This window comes from Leuresthes tenuis, unplaced genomic scaffold, assembly GCF_036924035.1.
Source record: "Leuresthes tenuis unplaced genomic scaffold, fLeuTen1.0.hap1 SCAF_14, whole genome shotgun sequence".
In the NCBI taxonomy this organism is placed as follows: domain Eukaryota; kingdom Metazoa; phylum Chordata; class Actinopteri; order Atheriniformes; family Atherinopsidae; genus Leuresthes; species Leuresthes tenuis.
This window is the reverse complement of record NW_027325368.1, coordinates 33,732,826-33,751,183: the sequence shown is the minus strand read 5'-3', so window position 1 is coordinate 33,751,183 and position 18,358 is coordinate 33,732,826. Positions and strand designations below refer to the sequence as shown.

Sequence of the window (18,358 nt, the reverse complement as noted above, 5' to 3'; positions counted from 1 at the left end):
CTTTCGCTTGCATTTGACAGTGTCTTCACTTGTTTCACTCATCATCAGAGGTGTCAAAAGTATTCACATTCATTACCCAAGTCGGAGTATAGATACTAGAGTTTAAAAAGACTTCTGTAGAAGTTGAAGTATCAACTCAAGCTTTTTTACTCAAGTAGAAGTATAAAAGTACTGGCTTCAAAAGCACTTAAAGTATAAAAGTAAAAGTAAAAGCCATCAAATGTTATAGGCCCCATAGCGCACTAAACAACCCCCCCCCCCCCCCCCCCCCCCAAAAAAAAAACACCCAAAAAAAACCCAGAATCTTTCTAAAGGCCATAATGACTACAATGTTATCTTAAAATTTTAATGTTGAAAAAACTGGGATGCACTAGGCTACCTGTTTCAGCCTCACATATGCCCAATGAAAATGAATACATTTTAGTATAATGCAAATACATTAAAGAACCTTATATGTGTGCTGCTGAGCATTAACATGTGTTTCATGGAGCTGAAGATTGGGACATATCCGAAATGGAGCAGGTGAGCCTGGCAGGGGGAATCAACACTGAAGCTTCGATAAGTGCTTCAGACCCTGAGCTACAAATCGATAGAACCACTGCTCCGAAGCTGCTTGCGTGTGAAGTGATTTATAACGTGCAGGGGCGATGGATCGCGTACAGACCAATAGTGTGTCGGAAAGGTATATGTTTATACTTTTCATCCAATCGCAATCAAATTCACTCAATGTTTTTGAACGATGAAAAACCCAGGCCAAAATAAAAGTAGTAACGAGGCGGTTTTGAAAATGTAAGGAGTAGAAAGTACAGATAATTAAGTGAAAATGTAAGGAGTAGATGTAAAATTATTTCTTCAGTAAAGTGTAGATACCCAAAAATTCTACTTAAGCAAGGTAACGAAGTATTTCTTTGTTATTTGACACCTCTGCTCACCATGAAGGAGGACTTGAACGGCTGATATTTAAAGGGTTTAAGTGCTGGAAATATGCTCATTGGATAATTGATAATTGATCATTTGCAGGGTGCAAATGAATTACCTCGTTGATTTAATGCAGTTGACGTATTTGTATTGTTTGATTTCTCTCTCTCTCTCTTTGATGTGCATAACGTCATTATCGTAGTCTGCACAAACTTGTCATCATGCGTGTATTCTGCTAACTGTAATTAATTAATTAATTTGTAGCCTAGGCTATTTCCTCGTTTTTCGTTAATTTAATGGGCTCGTTTGTGGGATGTTGCGGAAGAGTTTCGCGGAGACCGCCTGCACTCAAACAACCATTCCCCTGAGCGCTTCTAAAGTCGTCCACGAGAATCGATGTAATCCATAGCAACGGTGCACCACTTTTAGTTAACTCTTAGTGATTTATCCTTAGTATGAGTAGGTCTCACGGCTTTGTGAATTACTTTTAAGAAAAAACTCCTAAGTAAAATGTTTTAGCGCGAGTTAGGAGCACTCCCAGCGATAAGATAAAAAGCTTTGTGAATACGGCCACTGATCTTTACACTGGTAGAGTTACTTAGGGGATCATGGGAGTTTGACCATCCAGTCTACATGTGTTTTGTAGACTTGGGATTCTGTGGGGAGTGCTGAGGGAGTATGGGGTGCCGGAGTCAATTTTACAAGCTATCCAGTATAACCAAAGCAAGAGCTGTGTCTGCATTCTTGGCACTAAGTCAAACTTGTTTACAGTGCGGGTTGGAGTCCGCCAGGGCTGCCCCTTGTCCCTTGTCACCGATCCTGTTTGTAATTTCCATGGATAGGATCTCAAGGTGTAATAGTGGAAAGGAGAGCGTCTGGTTTGGGAACCTCAGGATTGCAACCTCTGCTTTTTGTGGATGATGTAGTTCTGTTGGCTTCTTCAAGCCAGGACCTTCACTGGAGCAGTTCGTAGCTGAGTGTGAAGTGGCCGGGATGAAGATCGGCTCCTCCAAATCCGAGGCCATGGTTTTCAACAAGAAAAAAGTGGAATGCTCTCTCCGGGTTGGGGATGAGTCCTTGCCTCAGGCAGAGGAGTTCAAGTATCTGGGTAACTTGTCCACGACTGATGGCAGGTTGGAGCGAGAGATGGATAGATGGATTGGTGCTTCGTAAGCACTTAAGTCCGGTCTGTCATTGTGAAGAAGGAGCTGAGTTGGAAGGCAAAGCTCTTGATTTACTGGTCCATCTTTGCTCCAATACTCACCTATGGTCACGAGATCTGGATCGTGACCGAAAGAATGAGATCCCGGATACAAGCGGCTGAAATGGGTTTCCTTTGGATGTCGGCTGGGCTCAGCCTTAGAAATAGGGTGAGGAACTCAGCCATCTGGAGGGAGCTTGGAGTAGAGCTGGTGCTCCTCTGCATCGAAAGGAGTCAGCTGAGGTGGTTCGGGCATCCGGTTAGGATGCCTCCTGGTTGCCTCCTTTTGGAGGTTTTACGGGCACGTCCCACTGGGAGGAGGCCCTAGGGCAGACTGAGGACTCGTTGGAGGGATTATATGTTCCTCCTGGCCTGGGAACGCCTCAGGATACTCCAGGAGGAGCTGGAGAGTGTTGCTGGGGAGAGGGATGTCTGGGTTTCTCTCCTGGAACTGTTGCCTTCATGACCCGACCTCGGAGAAGCAGATGAAAATGGATGGATGGATATTTATTTATAATAGCCTGAAAGCAACTCCGCTGCTACATCCAAAGATAGCAGAACAGCTAGTAGAGTATATTTGAAAAGAATCCAAACTGTGTGAACGCATAAATTGATAAGCTTATCAATGTAACTGCTTTGTTATTAAAGGGGAAGTCTGGTATTTTTAAACCTAGACCTTATTTATGGCATGAAATACGTTTGTCTACTCACGAGAACAGTTTCGTGAAAGTCGGTGTCCTTCGGAAGATATTTAGATTACTCGAGATCCACGTATATCCATATAACGAGAGAGAGCAGGGCATTGACAATACAGCCTCTAAATAAGGCATTATCTGTCTTTATTTCACCGATACTTTAAGCCGAATGAATGAACGTGTACTATTGCACTGTTAGCTCATAGCTGCTGTGTTGTTGTTGTTATTAGTGGCTATCAAGGGCTAATAGAGGGCTTTCTAGACACTCTACTGGGATGATGTCATCAACGCGCGCTGCTGCAGCACAGCTTATTTACTCCGTGCTCTGTGACACGGCTAACTTCACACGTAGTTTGTTACTGATAGTTTTGTGCAACATGGCAGGATATTTATCAGATTTTGGCGACGTGGATGACAACTTTGAGTATGATGGACGTCCTTACCGGAGTGAATGAGCTGTGCTGCAGCGGCGGGCGGCGATGACGTCATCCCAGTAGACGAGTGTGTAGAAAGCCCTCTATATGCCCCCCGATAACCGCCAATAACGACATTGCAGCTATGAACTAACAATTAAGTTCATAGCACTAACAAGTGCAATAGTACACGTTCATTCATTCTTCTTAAAGTATTGGTGAAATAAAGACAGATAATGGCTGCATTAGAGGCTGCATGGTCTAAGCCCCGTTCACTCCGTTATATGGATTGCAAGTTATCTAAATATCTTCCGAAGGATGCCGACTTTCACCAAACTGCTCTCAATGAGTAGATATAAGGTCTAGGTTTAAAAATACTGGAGTTCCCCTTTAAAGCAGGAGTAGATATGATGAAATATGATTGTCATTAAATAATTATGTTGCAGGTGTATGAGTATGGCATGAAACTTTCAGCCTTATTTTTTAAGCTGCAACACAGGATGTTTTAAATGCTCTCCCTACTAAAAAAAAGAACACATCTTAAGTGGGCTATTGGTAAAAGTTAATTCTCTGTCTTTCATTATAAAAGAAGAGATTTTTGTCGTCTAGTGATTTTATAATATAAATCTTATAATATTAACACATAGACACAACTGGATGAAATTTGGCAAGTATGTTAGGCTGCATATTTATGGTTCAACGATTCTGATAAAGAAAAAAAAACGTTATGATTCATTATAGGTCAACTGGAACAAGCTTTAATATAACCAGTGTCTGTTTTAGGCAACATAAACATTCCCTTCCCCTGAGATGTCTCTCATGATGATACTTTTCAATTCAAGTCAAGTCATTTTGACATTCTATTTTTTTTCCTAATTTCTGAAGAGAATTTATTAGTATGTAAATGGTGCCTATACATGTGTCAATATTTTATCTGGAACTCAACTTGCTCATGAGCAGTTTAGATTTGATGGTGATACATTTCAGTAAGAAGTTAACCAGCAATTACTGAAAACCTTGAAGATGAAGCAATTAATATTGCTCCGTAATACAGGTTCCCAGTCAAATGAATAACAGCACTGTCCTAACCCACTCCACTTGAACAACTACTTCATAAACATTTCCAGATTATCAAAAGCATCCATCTACAGCGATGACACTGACCAGACTACAGACAATTTTTATTTTGTTTTGGCCTCGTGCCACAATTAAGTGGTGTCAGTTATCTCAAAATTGCAAGAAATCTGACAGTTGATTCATTGAAAAAGTTAATTATTTTGTAAACAGAAGATAGAATAGTCAATGTGTAACAGTAAATGCACCAACATCCTGCAAAAAGAGTCAAAGTAGCAAATATATGAATTATCATAGCCACTGCTTTTGTACCGTGTGCTCAATTGGTCATGTGATCAGCTTTAGCTTTTAAAAGTTATGACTCAGACATTAATAATATCTCAAAAGATTTTTATACGATCTTTTGGCCAAATCACCCACCTCTAGTTTTAACCCAAAATTCTTAGAGGAAAAATATCTCAATGTTGTCAGACAAATAAAGGTTTTCCATCAAGAATGCAATATGCTTCCATACAAAAAAAAAATCCAAATCCTGTTTGAAATAAAAACATCTCTTTCCCGCCAAAACTAAGACATAGAAAAAAGGAAAAGATTGCATGCCCTTTGTAAGTGCTACAAACACCTCAGTGATAAGGCTTCATATGTCCACACTGATCATTCAGTAAACGTGCAGTGACTATGACTGACTTTGTGCATGATGAAATGGGAGTTTGTGAGTGTGTTTGTGCACATGTTAATGCAGTTGATGTATTTGTGGATGCCACCGCTGAATAAATATGGTTGATAGAAATACAACTCCAATTCTAAAAAGATGGGTGCTATGTAAAATTTTAAGAAAAACAGAATGCGTTGATTTGCAAATCCCATATGCCAATATTTTATTCACAATAGAAATATAAATCATCAAATGCTGAAAGGGAGACATTTTACTATTTCCTGAAAGATTTTAACTTATCTCAAATTTGATGGCAGAAACATATCTCAAAACAGTCAGAAGGCAAGGACAGGGGCAACAGAAGGCCTTAAAAGGCTTCAGGAACAGCTTGAAGATCATGTTGCCACTAAAAAAGTTGCAATATGTGAGTAACAGGTCAGTAACATGATTGGATATAAAAAGAGCGCTATGGAGAGGCAGAATATCATGAGGTAAAGATAGACAGAGGTTCAGCAATCTGCAAAAAACTGTGTCAACAGAACAATTTCATATTAATTTTCCTCATTTTAAAATTCACTTTGAATATGCCATTATCTAGAGCACATAATATCATCAAAAGGTTTATAGAAACTGGAGACATCTTCGTGCACAATGGATACTTGCATTAAAACAGTCATGATGCTATCATGGAAACCACTATATGGAATAACTTCCAGAAATCACTGTGTGTAAACACAGTTTGCCATACTTTCCACAAATGCAGGTTAAATCTATATCATACAAAGAAAATAAATATGTGAACATAATCCAGAGACACCACTGTCTTCTTTGGTCAAAGCTAATTTAAAATGGACTAAGGCAAAGTGGAAAACTATTAAGTGGTCAGACCAATTGAAATCTAAAATTCTTTTTGGAAATCATGGATCATGTGTCCTCTGGACTAAAGAAGAGAGGGACCGCAGCATTCAAAAGCCAGCATTGCTGATGGTATGGGGGTGCATTAGTGCTTATAGAACTGGCAACTTTCATATATGGAAAGACACCATCAATGCTGAAAAGTACATACAGATGTGTGCAAATTTCAGCAAGAGGATGCTAAACCACATACGGCATCTATCACAACAGCATGGCTTTGAAGTAGAACAGACCAGATGCTGAACTGGTCTACCTGCAGCCCAGAACTGTGACAAATAGAAAACCTATGGTGCATTATGAAATACAAAAACAAATTTTTTCAATTTCTTCAGATGTGTTTCTGCCATCAAATTCAAGATGAGCTCATTCTTTTTAATGAATGGTGAAATGTCTCACTTTAAACATTTGATATGTTTTCTATGTACTATTGCGAATAAATATTGGTTTATGAGATTTGCAAATCATAGCATTCTGTTTTTATTTTATATCTTAAACAGTCTCCCAATTTTGTAAGAATTGGGAATTGGAGTTGTTTACTGTCTATTGACAGCTGCTAAATACTGCTAAATATATGGCAATGTAGGCATTTCAAATAGCTGGCACAATGATACACTGAATATGTTTTGTGAAGCCTTCAACACTGGGCCTCCTTATGACTAATCAAATACATTCTAGCACTGAAAGAACTGTTAATGTTGATATGAAAAATGGGTCATTGTTATTTGTGGCATCACACAGACATCATTTGAGTGTGTTACAGGAAGAATTTTCCTGTTTGGCAAATTATGAGACAGCATGACATTCAAGGACATTTATTCATGTGCAAATCAGTATATCAGAGCAGAGAGAGGTTGCTTGCTTACGGATCTATCTTCGTGGGACACCGCTACAGCTCGTACATGTGCATGTTTGTTTGGCTTTGTTATCCCTTGAAGAATAGGGGCCAAAAGCTAAAAGCAGTACTTTGCATGCACAATTTCATTCTTCAGAAGTCCAATGTATATGGTGTGTTGTGCCTTTCTTGTGTCTTGTCATTAAACTTTGTTGTCTGATCTTATATTGAAGGGAAAATGCAAAAAAAAAACAAATTAACAGCAAACATTCTAACCTCTTAACATTGCATTGTGTGTATCTATGCCATCCAAAATCCAAGAGTGTAGGATGTTGCTGCAGGTTAATATAGCCCTCAGAGCAGCTATATTAATCATTAGCAACATCATACATTACATTGTAGATGAGAATGAACTTTTAGGAGGTCCAACAAAGGTCCAAGCTCATTCTGTGCAAGAAGCTTTTCTTTCATCCATTCTCTCCAAACAGCCCTCCATTACTGACACTGGTGGCATAATGTTGATGCTTTTTTTTCATTCCATTCAAGGAGGAATGGGAGGGAGAGGGAAGTAAATGGAACACAGAAATAAAGAAAAAAACAAAACGATTCAGCATCCAGCATTTTTTTCATGCATGTCAAACGTAGACATGGAGAGAGGAGGGGGAGGAGGATGCAGAGGAAACAGGAGGAGAAGGATACATAGAAGACTCAACTTACTTCTGAGCTCTGCAGTGATAGAGCATAACAAGGACAGAACACAGTACAGAGTTTTAACCCCACGACATTCACAAAACGAGTGAAACCATTACACTTGTCGCTTTAAGCGCAGGGTAAAAGAGGGTCGGAGGGGGAAGGGAACGGGCAGGGGAATAGGAAGGACCGTTACAGTAGTTTGTAGTGTGTGTGCGTGTGTGTGTGTGTGTGTGTGTCGTGGGTGCATGTGTCAGAGTATGCATGTGAAACAGCATAACAATCAAAGGAAATGGTATGCTAGGAGAGAGCACTGTAATAAACACTGTATGGTGTACTACACAGGTATGACTTAACCACATTATTAGCATTGTTAGGGACCGCAGTATTTTGAGTCTTACAATAAATGACTACTACATGGATTAATCAACACTTTTGGTTTGTGTCCATGATTACATAAAACATAAATCAGCAAAAGTACAGGACTTACTGGTGGATGGCTTGGAGAAACTTGCGCTGGTGTTTCCGCACCTTGGCATGATCTATCTTCTTGACCAACTTGGTATGTTTATAAATGAGCCATGTTTCCCTGAGTACATTGGCAGCTGTGTTCTTTACCTGTGATTCGAGGTTGAAAAAGATGTTTGATAAATCTTAACTCGAACTGGTTCGGTGAATCAAATATAGAAAGTCAGCCATTTGTGATAGTAAAGGTGACATTGCAGGCAAAAAGTAAAAAGAAAATACAGAGCTTGGACACAATATTTATACTTTCTGCCGTCTTTTTTTTAGACACCTACAAAGTATCTAAAATATCCAGTGTGACATTTCAAAGAAAAAGTGTTTTAACACACATGCTGTAATCCAAGACAAAGTCAGGTCTGACTTTGTCTTTATCATGCCACCTCCCCAGTATAGAATCCCGAAAAAACATCAAATGAGCATGTGTAAATATGATGAGCATTTGCTTTTGTGTGTGATCAGTTGCAGAGTATGACTCTTTTCTTTTCTTTGTTTTCTTTTTTTGTGTGTTGCTTTCAGTTCTTTTAATAGTGTGGATACTTCCAAACACATGAAGCACTGTTATCAACACAAAATGAGTCATAATTATCCATTTTGTTCTATCATATTTGACTTAAAACAATTTCAGGTTTTAAGAAAGGTTTTAAAAGTAGAAAAAAAAAAACAGTTCAACAAATGGGACAAAAATAATGAGCAATCATTTATCTCTTTAAAAAAATGATCCAATACTTTTTATGTTGGAGTGGTGAAAGTATATGGATATGTAGGATCAGCTCTTAGTTTGAAAATGAGAAATATAGTTAGGTGTTTTCAAAAAAAGAGTAAGTGTGCATGAAGAAAACAACTGCTCTCCAAAAGGAACCTTGCTGACTGACTGACTGTTTTACTGAAGACGTGCAGACAAGCCAGAAGGCTGCTGAAAAAACTGCAATGCACAAGATCAAAATAGAACTTTTTGGTTTAAAATGTGACTTGTTTGAGGAAAGGAAAAACACCACCTTCAGCCAAAGCATTTCATGTGAAGAAACCCTTCAACATTCCAGAGCTGAAGCTGTTTTGTACAGAGGAATGGATTACAGTCCTCCAAGCTGATGTTCAGGACTAATCAAATATTCCTGAAACATTAATTTGCAGTTATTGCTGCACAATAAGATTGAACCATATGCTGAAAGTAAAGGTTGGCAAACTTTTGCCCCTCACAGATTTGTAATATTTGATGATTTTACCTGACAGACAAATATGCAAGTTTAAAATTCTTTCCTTGTTTATTCAATCTGGCTCTTTTTTTTCTTACTTTTTTGATTTGTGTGAAAATCTGATGACACTTGAAACATAGAAAATTCTTAAAATTTCACAAACATTCAAGCACCACGGTGCTTTAAACCCAAATGCCACTCCGAGCAGTAGGAACACCCATATATGCTATCTACTACACTGTCAGGAGGTCATGTGTGACAGCGGTTTAAAGGTCCAAAAAGAGAAGTAAAAAAAAGGAAAGGCTGAACTGTACCTATTTGCATGGAGGGGGAAGAGTTTGTTTAAGGGGTCACAAACATTTAGACGCTGCTGTAACATAAAAGTTACTAAATGAAATGATATACTGTGACTCACTCGTTTGCAGAGCTGTGTGTCCATCATGAAGTTGTGGACATGCTTCTCAGCCTTGGTCAACTCCAGCTTCCTGGCAACCACTGCAACTACCAGTGCAGTGCAACCAGCGCCCTGTAGTTCAAGCACATTGTCCGAAGTAAGTAAGTAAGTGCAGTAAGTGAACTATGTACTAGGGAAATATAGTAACTATAACTGGCATGAGTACTTGGATACACCATTCTGTACTGATTGTTGAGAACATTATATATAAAGTCAGTTCAAAATTGTTTTCTTTTGACTGCAACACCAGTCATAGAGTGAAGTTGTTTATGAAAGTTGGAGCTAAGGTTTAAATCTATTCCGAGGAGATTTGTCATTTATCTATCTGAGAACAAGAGGGGAACCTACCATGATCCCTGTAAGCAGACACACACCTTTCCCACAGTATGTGTGTGGTACCATATCCCCATAGCCAATAGAAAGGAAGGTAATTGAAATGAGCCACATGGCTCCCAGGAAGTTACTGGTCACTTCCTGTTTGTCATGATACCTGAAACAATATAGAGAGGCAGAGTAGGGAGACAATTAGAAAAGCTAGACAGTTTTTTTATGGTAAGCATGTTGAGGAAAGACATGGAGCGGTGTTAACCAAACAGGGTTTATGAGTGGAGTAGGTGGAGAACTGATTAGTAGAAATAAATTATGATGCCCAATGAGATGCCTATTTACAAAACAGTCTGCCACAGTGTCTAAAATGTATCAAATTATGTTTGAAAAGCATCAATGAAAACATATCATGTGCTTTTGAAAGTGAAACTGTCATTCTTTTCTATTTTTCTTTGCCTTCTTGCAATTTCTTTCTTGGACATATTTAATGGAGAAATAGGTTTTTATGGACAAGAAACCCAAAAGGCACAAAAACAGAAAAATGCATTTGGGGTTTCTTTCTTTCTTTTTTTTTTAAATAAAATTTGATTGAATGATTTTAAACCAAAACCACTGTAAATTTATTGTTTAACGTCTGTCAGTAAAGAAAAGTAACAACAATGGGAGGGGACATGAATCAGAGATCACAAGTGGACAGACATTTTTAGAAAGTATTTTTTTTAAATGACAATGAAAACAGACATGTTGTAATGCGTGACTGGCAAGAGAGCCACAGGTGAAACTCATTTTCAAAAATGCAACCCTTGAAAATCTGTCAATACATCCAAACTAACAGTTGGCTTATTGGTCACAGTTTGCAGCAAATTTTCCACCAGACAATATGCTGCTCTGAAAAAAAGAGTTTGGCAAAGCAACTCATCACTTCAAACTTGTTTGCTTGTTCAAACATAGCTGACAACCATGCTTGAAATTTCAACCCAAAGACTATCAAAGTCTATGCAAAAAGAAAAAAACAAAAGAGAGATTCCATTAAAAAAAGAAAAAAAACTGTAGAGAGCTAGACTGAGAATGACATACCAATACCTTCTGGAGCAAGACAAAAGTCCAAAAAAGAGGAAAATCTGCTACATCTTCCCACTCACATTCACTTTGCCAGATTATAACCAATGAGCTGTCTAGGAGGAGGTCAAAGAACAATTAATTTTTTAACTTAAAATCAAGTATTGAAATATCAAGCACAAAAAATTAGCAAAACTAACACCCCAAACATATAGACAATTTAGATTTAGTTAAAATTTTTGGTGTTTTGTTCATATTCTCTCTTAAAAATTATGAATTCTGAAATCATGAATTTCTAAATGTCAAATAAATGAATTCATCAATAGATCAATAAGAGAATAGATAAATAACCAGTCAATAAAATCAGTGCACAAGTACAGAGTGGCGAGCATGGGGCCACTTTTTTTCTGGTTTTAAAGGAATGCCAACTCTACTTTCTCCTCCAAGACAATGCATTGTTATCGGAGACTTTAAATGATGTTATCATGCCATCTGCAGTTTTAAAACTACCACTCCTCATTTTTATATTCATGCTCAAAGTCAGGGGGAAAAATTACCAAAAGCATTTTTGTCCCATAGAATTGTGTGGTGTGGGTTTGTGAGATTCAAGCTTTTCAAATGACATGCAGAGAAGCAGTCTGTACAGTACCATGCAGGAATAAAGATGTCTGCATCCTGCATGCTTCAAAGCCAGTATATTGAGAGCAGGGGTGTGATAGGAAAACCTAGGGTCCATTTTGATGAAAAAAGCCTCTGACAAATACAGAAGTTTTACCATGTAGATGGGTATTGTCCCATCTTCTTGGGCAAGTGTGGACAAGTGAGTTTGGGATTGAATGACTAACAATGGAAAAAGCTCACTGAATTTGACACCCCTGTCTCTTTTACCTGCATCCCAAGACATCACCATCTGCCCTTTGATAGCTGCCAGGGGGCTAAACTTGATCATCTGGCTAAATATTGTAATTAAAAGCTACTAGTTTGTTAACTTTATTCATCTTGTCATCAAGGCGAGTCACGTCTTCAAGGCAGGCAGAAATGAGTATTGTGAACAAACTACTACATTGGTTTTCTCTCTGTTGTAAATAAAATCCATAAATATGCTTGTCAACATGATGAAGTTATATTGCTTCCAATTTTTTATTACCAGCTTTAAAGGTGGATGTGGCTGTATACTTTCATATCACATATTTCAATGATTCTCTTCTCTGAAAAATAGCCATAAGCAGCAGCATGGGTATGGACAGAGGCTACATAGGGGGTTTGTTAATAGTGTTACAGTTTTGAAGCTCTCAATATACTGTGTTAATTTTTGGAGTAGCATGGAGAAGAGCTGGCACCACTTTCAACCTATACCAGGACAAGCTATTTACAATGTGAAGAGCATAGAGTTTATCCCCCAGTGTTAAAGTCTTCCTGACACTCACAATGAATGCTTTATTAATGGATTATTCACTCATATGTTTAAAAAATGATCTAATCTATCCAGTGCCGTATAACGTAATAATATATAAAAATAAGCACAAGAAGTTCTGCTCTGTGGTGGGCTCAGGGAGAAAATATAGAATGATCTACATAGTTTAGTCTTTGTAACAAAACAGGACAACAACAATAGAAAATAAATACTATTAGAATGATGGTAGCTTCAACAATATGCTCAAATTAATATCAATGTATCAAGTAGTCCACTCAGTCCTGCAACCAAAAGAGGGACATTTTCTGTTTTTTGTGTAATTATGAACAATTCCAGTCATTTAATCTTTTAATTATCAATGTCTGTAGATGACCTCATGTTAAATAAGACTGGTTGTGTGACCAAAGCTGAATATATATCCTCTGAGTGAAAATTACAGTAATAATGGATCAAATATGAATGAGCTACGGTACATATATTCCTTTACCAACATGCGCACTCACACACTTTCTGTCTCTCTCTCTTACACACACACACACACACACACACACACACACACACACACACACACACACACACACTCACACACAAGCTGTTTTTTGTTTGTTTGTTCGTTTAAGAACAAAACTATTTATGAACAAAAGGAAAGTCTTTGTAGGTGCAATAATTTCAAATACTATGAATGTAACATTGTGTAAATAGCTTCTGTCTCAACACTTTTCAGTGAGTGTTGTTTAGGTGTGATTTTCACTTGTTATCTCTTTAACTGAACCACCTCACAGGAATGAAATCTGTGAAACTGCTTCAATATGCATAAATGTCAAGGCCAGTCTGTTTCCAAAGAAGAAAACTGTTCGAGGTATTAAGTGTATTTATAATGGTTACTACGGTCTTCAAAAATATATACTGTATATGAGAAAAACACATGAAGAATCTGATTGGATAACTGCAGCACTCTGTTTCTTTTCTCCACTGGTCAGCTACTAGTAGTTGCAATAAACATGAGCAGATTTAACTCAAAATATTGATGACCTAATTGAAAAACTGCAAATCCAACAGCGTCTTTACAGCACAGCCAATCAGCAAAGTAGGCAAGCAGGCAACAGCAGCAGCATAAGAGGGAACTTGTAAAAATAATGGGTAACTGATTGGAAAGTCACACAAAGTTGTATTTGTCATAGACAAATAAGTTGTTTCTACCACCAAAATACAAATGTTTGTCTGTATACTCTTGAAGAATTCTACATTTTGTAGTATATGCAACTATGATCTATTTTTGTAATTTTTTCGCTAAAAAAGCTAACAAAGCTAACGTGCTACAAAAGATTGGTAAAACGTCTATAATAAAAAAGGCAGAGGGCAGAAAGTAAAATCTACAGCTCTCTTCATCTCTTGGCTTTGAGCCTGAGTTCATCTCTGTTCAATGAACACTTGAGCAGTTCATGGGCTCAATGTCACAGTGACCCTTCTTTTGAAAATCAAACACATCAGAATGGCAGTGCCAAAAGTGTGTCTCTTAACCAGGCTTAAGGTAATCAAGACAAAACAAAGACAATTCAGTCTTGCTGTGTTGCTGCTATGGGATATAAGCTTTACATTAAGTGTCTGTTGCATGAATTATTCATGCAAAAAGCACTACACTATTCTTGTTATAGCAGAAAAGATACTTCATTGTTCCAATGGCAATAAGGCTGTATGTTAATAAAGAACTAAACGTAATGTGTTATGGTCAGCCAATTAAGAGGATGCAGTTATGTGCAGTGCTTTGAAACATGTGAGAAGAGAGATAGAGACCAACTGTTTTTTCACTTCTGTGGAATGTTCAGTCAATGACACGACAATGATTTAATAAAACCCTTTTGTTAATTCTTGCTTATTCAACAAAGCCACCAGAGAAGAGGAACCATTCACAAGGGCCTTAATCATAACATATGGAGTGCATTTTTTAATTCTCTGGAATTAACAGATAGAGTACGCTATTACATATGTTTCAATATACTAGCTGGAGGTACCACCAAAAAACCCAGCATCACATTGTGGTAATCCTCAACTGCAGCCGCAATTTCCCAATTAAAAGATTTGCTCAGTTTTTGCGCAACCTTCAGGCATACAAAACCGTTGAAACACCACCACTCCAACTGCACTGCCTATTCTGTGCACGTGGGCATTCATCTTTTGTTCCCAGTCTTCCTTTGCATTCAGCCTTTAATCTAACATGTTGTGTCTCCACCCACAACATTGAATCGAATCTGGTTTTAAGGTGGCACTTGCTCTCAGTTACAACTAGTTCAGCCTTAAGGAAAACACACCGCTCCAGTGTATATGGCATCTGTCTCCATGAGGGTGTGACCCTGCGCATGTGTGTGTTCAACAGGTGCCAACCTGGATGGACAAAATGCGGAGGAGAAATTTTGTGTGACTACATGACAATAAAGTAATCTTAATCTTAATAAGGCTGTTTGTTGGTTAATAACATTGATATTCACATGTGACTTTTATCTGACAAAGCAGCTGATTGTTATGTTACAACATCTATGCATTTTATTGTTGCATATTATTAGCATATTAGTAGGTACCCAGTCTTGGATTACATTTTAGGACCACGAAAAAGAAACTCTTTACTCCCTTCATTTTTATTTGTCCATTCTGTTCCATTCTTAATTTGTTGTTTGCTTTTTTCTTTTACTTACTCTTTATGCTTCACAAATACCTGTTTGGGGTTAGGGTTAGGGTTTGGTCTTTGTAATAGCAAGATCAAGCACTACTTTGATTCCTGATTGCGTCTTATAAGTGTTTTTTTTATCATATGACATGATTAGTCATATAATAAGTTGTATAAGACCAGGTGATGGACTGATAACCTGTCCAGCACGTACCCTACCTCTCGCCCGAAGTTAGTTGGGATAGGCTCGAGGACCCCTACAACCTTGACTTGGTTAAAGCGGGTATAGAAAATGGATCATTAGATGGATGATGAGTCAATAGAGTTAACTGATTCTCCGAAGTGAGATTAGTTCAGAAAACTTGCTGTGCAAGAGGGTTAGTAAACATAGACTACAGAAGCACAGCAGCACCAAATATTTTTTCAGAACACTTTTTTCAAACTGTATGTTGAAAATGCTCATAGCAAACCTACAGGTCAATGGTTGCTGCAACAGAGTTTCTGTGCCAAAGTAAACAACAAGGGCCCAATTATACTCAGTTGCACATATTTGGACAAGAACAGGCACAATGAATGTGTATTTGTTCTTAGTATAGTTCACTCACATTACACATATGCACTTCAAATAAACATTAAAGTGGCAGGGATGTGCATGGATGTCCTCTCAAAATGAGAATGTTTTTAAAGAGACATTTTATGATCAAGTCATGAAACTGCAGGAAATCTACAGTCCTTGGTGATCTGAACATTTACCCAGAAAGAGAATACAGCACTTTAATGTACATGCATTTCATTTTGTGAGGTTCAGTCTTAGCGTCACACATGTTTGAATGTTTTAATAATAGGTTTGCTGTTTTTTATCAATCAAATTAGCTGGCATTAAAAGACAGACAATTCTCAAACCAAAGTTTCACCAGTTAAATCTTAAAAGCATTTTCTGTCATAATCCACATTACAGGATAACATTACATAAATTCAATTAGTTTGTTATCACTGTAAATTAGGTTATTTGGGTCTGTACAGACATGCATGTGTGGTTACACTTGTTTCACTTGCACCTGAATATTTTATGTCAACCTTTGGTTGGTGTGAGACAAATCAAGTTGCACTGGTGTGTGTTTCTCTGATTATCCTGCTCTTAGGTGTTTGTATCTTGTGGCATTGACACAATACGGAAGTCAGGCATTGGGTGTAAGTGTATCTGACAAGTAACTCAAGTCTGATGAGCTGGTGCTGTGCATTGAGGGAAAGTCAGTTAAACTTTCTGAAAACTTCTCTTTGACAAATCCTACAGACGTTTACCAGAGAAGAGATGGGAGAAACAGCTTTCTCACATGGCCTGGAAATATAGTATTTTGTTTCAGATAACAGAGTAAGAACAGGAGAAGAAGAGAATTAGATAACAGTTAAAGAGAAAAAGTAGTGAGAAACCAGAAAGGCAGGCAAGGCAAGCATGCAAGTGTGTAACAGTTTGGGCTGTATAACGCCTGCTTGCTATGGATAAGGAGAGGCAAAGGGACAGGGATCAGTAGTGGAGAGAGATGAGAAACCGCAGAGCATGCCACGATAGATGGGTGCACTAGCAGATCTGCAAGGGATCAGTCAAGAGTATGAGAGAGAGAGAGGGAGCTGTTTGGTTGTGAGGTAGAAGCCAAAAGAGCTTAGTTAAGGAGCTTAGCTGAGGTAGGTTAGCTCTGAAGATGAACTGTATTAGGGAAGTAGGGAAAAGGGGCCATGAACAGCGTTAAATCTATCTACTGTGACACTAGCATTCCTCTCATCTCAGTGCTCCCTCTACCCTTCCATCCCTCTTAGTCCCATCAGTGTGTGTCTTTCATTCCCCCCATCTAGGCGTTTCCCAGGTAGACTCCGTGTTCGTCCAATCTCACACCGTACTGCCCTTTGATTGGGTCAGGAGAATGGCCAGTGTGACAGTGTAATAGCCATTTAACAAAGGATACAAGTGACACACTTTGGGAAACAAGCGCCTCTTTTTCTACCTTTTTTTTACTTGATATGATGAGATTGAGAAGTAAACATGAAAACATCCATGCTGTTTCCATATTTACTACAGAAAGGGAGGAAAGGGGGAAGATAATCAGTTCATCAATGCAAACAGATAATGAAGACACTGCATTCAACACGGAACAGTCTTCTGTTTTTAAGGCGCCTCAATTTAAGTGTGTAGAAATTTTTTACCTACCGAACTTTTAACTCTGTAACAAAATGTTGGTGTGCTAATTAGTACCCGACACCAAAATGACCACAACTACTCTGCAGCATGTCTTTATAACTGAGCTCTAGAACCATCTTTTGGCAACAAAATACGCTATATTACCACTATAGAAAAATCTTTTAAGAGGAAGCAAAAAAACTCTTTGGAAAGCCATTACAACACTACAATCAAATTTGTGAAGGGAGACAATGAGATGACAATGTGTGAACACAAAGAACAAGAAGCCTTAAGCTCCTGAAAAATCTAGGCAGTTGATCCTAAAAATACTTTTTGTGCAATATGAATCTAATACAATTTCATAAAGAGAGAAAGAGAGGAAATGAGAAGACAAGTTGCCCTCTAGCAGTATTATGAAGGTGATTTGAAAGAGAAGCTCCATTTTAGCACAAATTTCCTCATCTTCCTCCATGTTCCAACACAACAGATAGCAAAGAGACGCTTGCTTCAAAGTGCTGTTCACACCATTGGTCTCAAATAGTCACCAAAAATGTATTTTCTTAGCAGAGGTGCGGTGCCACTTTAATGTCAACTAGTGGGCCTACCTGATTCTCCTTTGAATTTGGGAATGTTTGTTAGTTTTGGAAGGGCTGCGCCTTCTCCCCACTACCACTCTCACCCTCCCATCCCACTCAGGGCAGCAGTGGCGCCAGCTCGGTGAAAAAATGATAAGTTGGTTTTTCCATGGCTAGAGAAAGAGGACTCACATGGTATCCCTATGGAGCAGCATAGTGGGGAAATAGAAAGTACAACAAAACATTATACAAACACACGCACACATGCACCCACACACGAACCCAAATGTGCATGCTTGCACCCATTCGTAATAACACTCAAAGTCTTACATACACAGTTCTGCCCATCTTATCCTGAAAATGAAATCAACGGATGATGAGAATGCGTGATTTTTTTCTGTGTCCGAGCCAGTCTACTTTCTATATAACTATCCAGAGAAACTTTGGACGTCTTGCTTAATCATCTGTTGATGCTATTTCCAAACTGACCCCAGATACAGTGCAAAGAGTTTGGTGTGTGTAGTGCCAGGTAGGGCTGAACGATACAATCCATTCTGATTTTACTTTTTAAATTTCAATTTCC

At 38.3% G+C, this 18,358-nt stretch overlaps 1 protein-coding gene across 3 annotated transcripts in view; it reads right to left on the bottom strand.

Annotated features, from left to right (window-relative positions):
* Positions 1-18,358, bottom strand: part of kcnn1a (potassium intermediate/small conductance calcium-activated channel, subfamily N, member 1a) — a 74,876-nt gene that overhangs the window by 11,694 nt on the left and 44,824 nt on the right. For 2 of the 3 annotated variants that reach the window (XM_072363937.1, XM_072363939.1), the window contains exons 5-7: positions 9,914-10,055; positions 9,527-9,637; positions 7,884-8,011 (exon numbers count right to left, since the gene is read on the bottom strand). In XM_072363937.1, coding sequence (XP_072220038.1) covers positions 7,884-8,011; positions 9,527-9,637; positions 9,914-10,055 — 381 coding nt within the window. Of the gene's footprint in view, positions 1-7,874; positions 8,012-9,526; positions 9,638-9,913; positions 10,056-18,358 lie in introns of all 3 variants that reach the window. The other variant, XM_072363938.1, reaches the window with a different exon arrangement.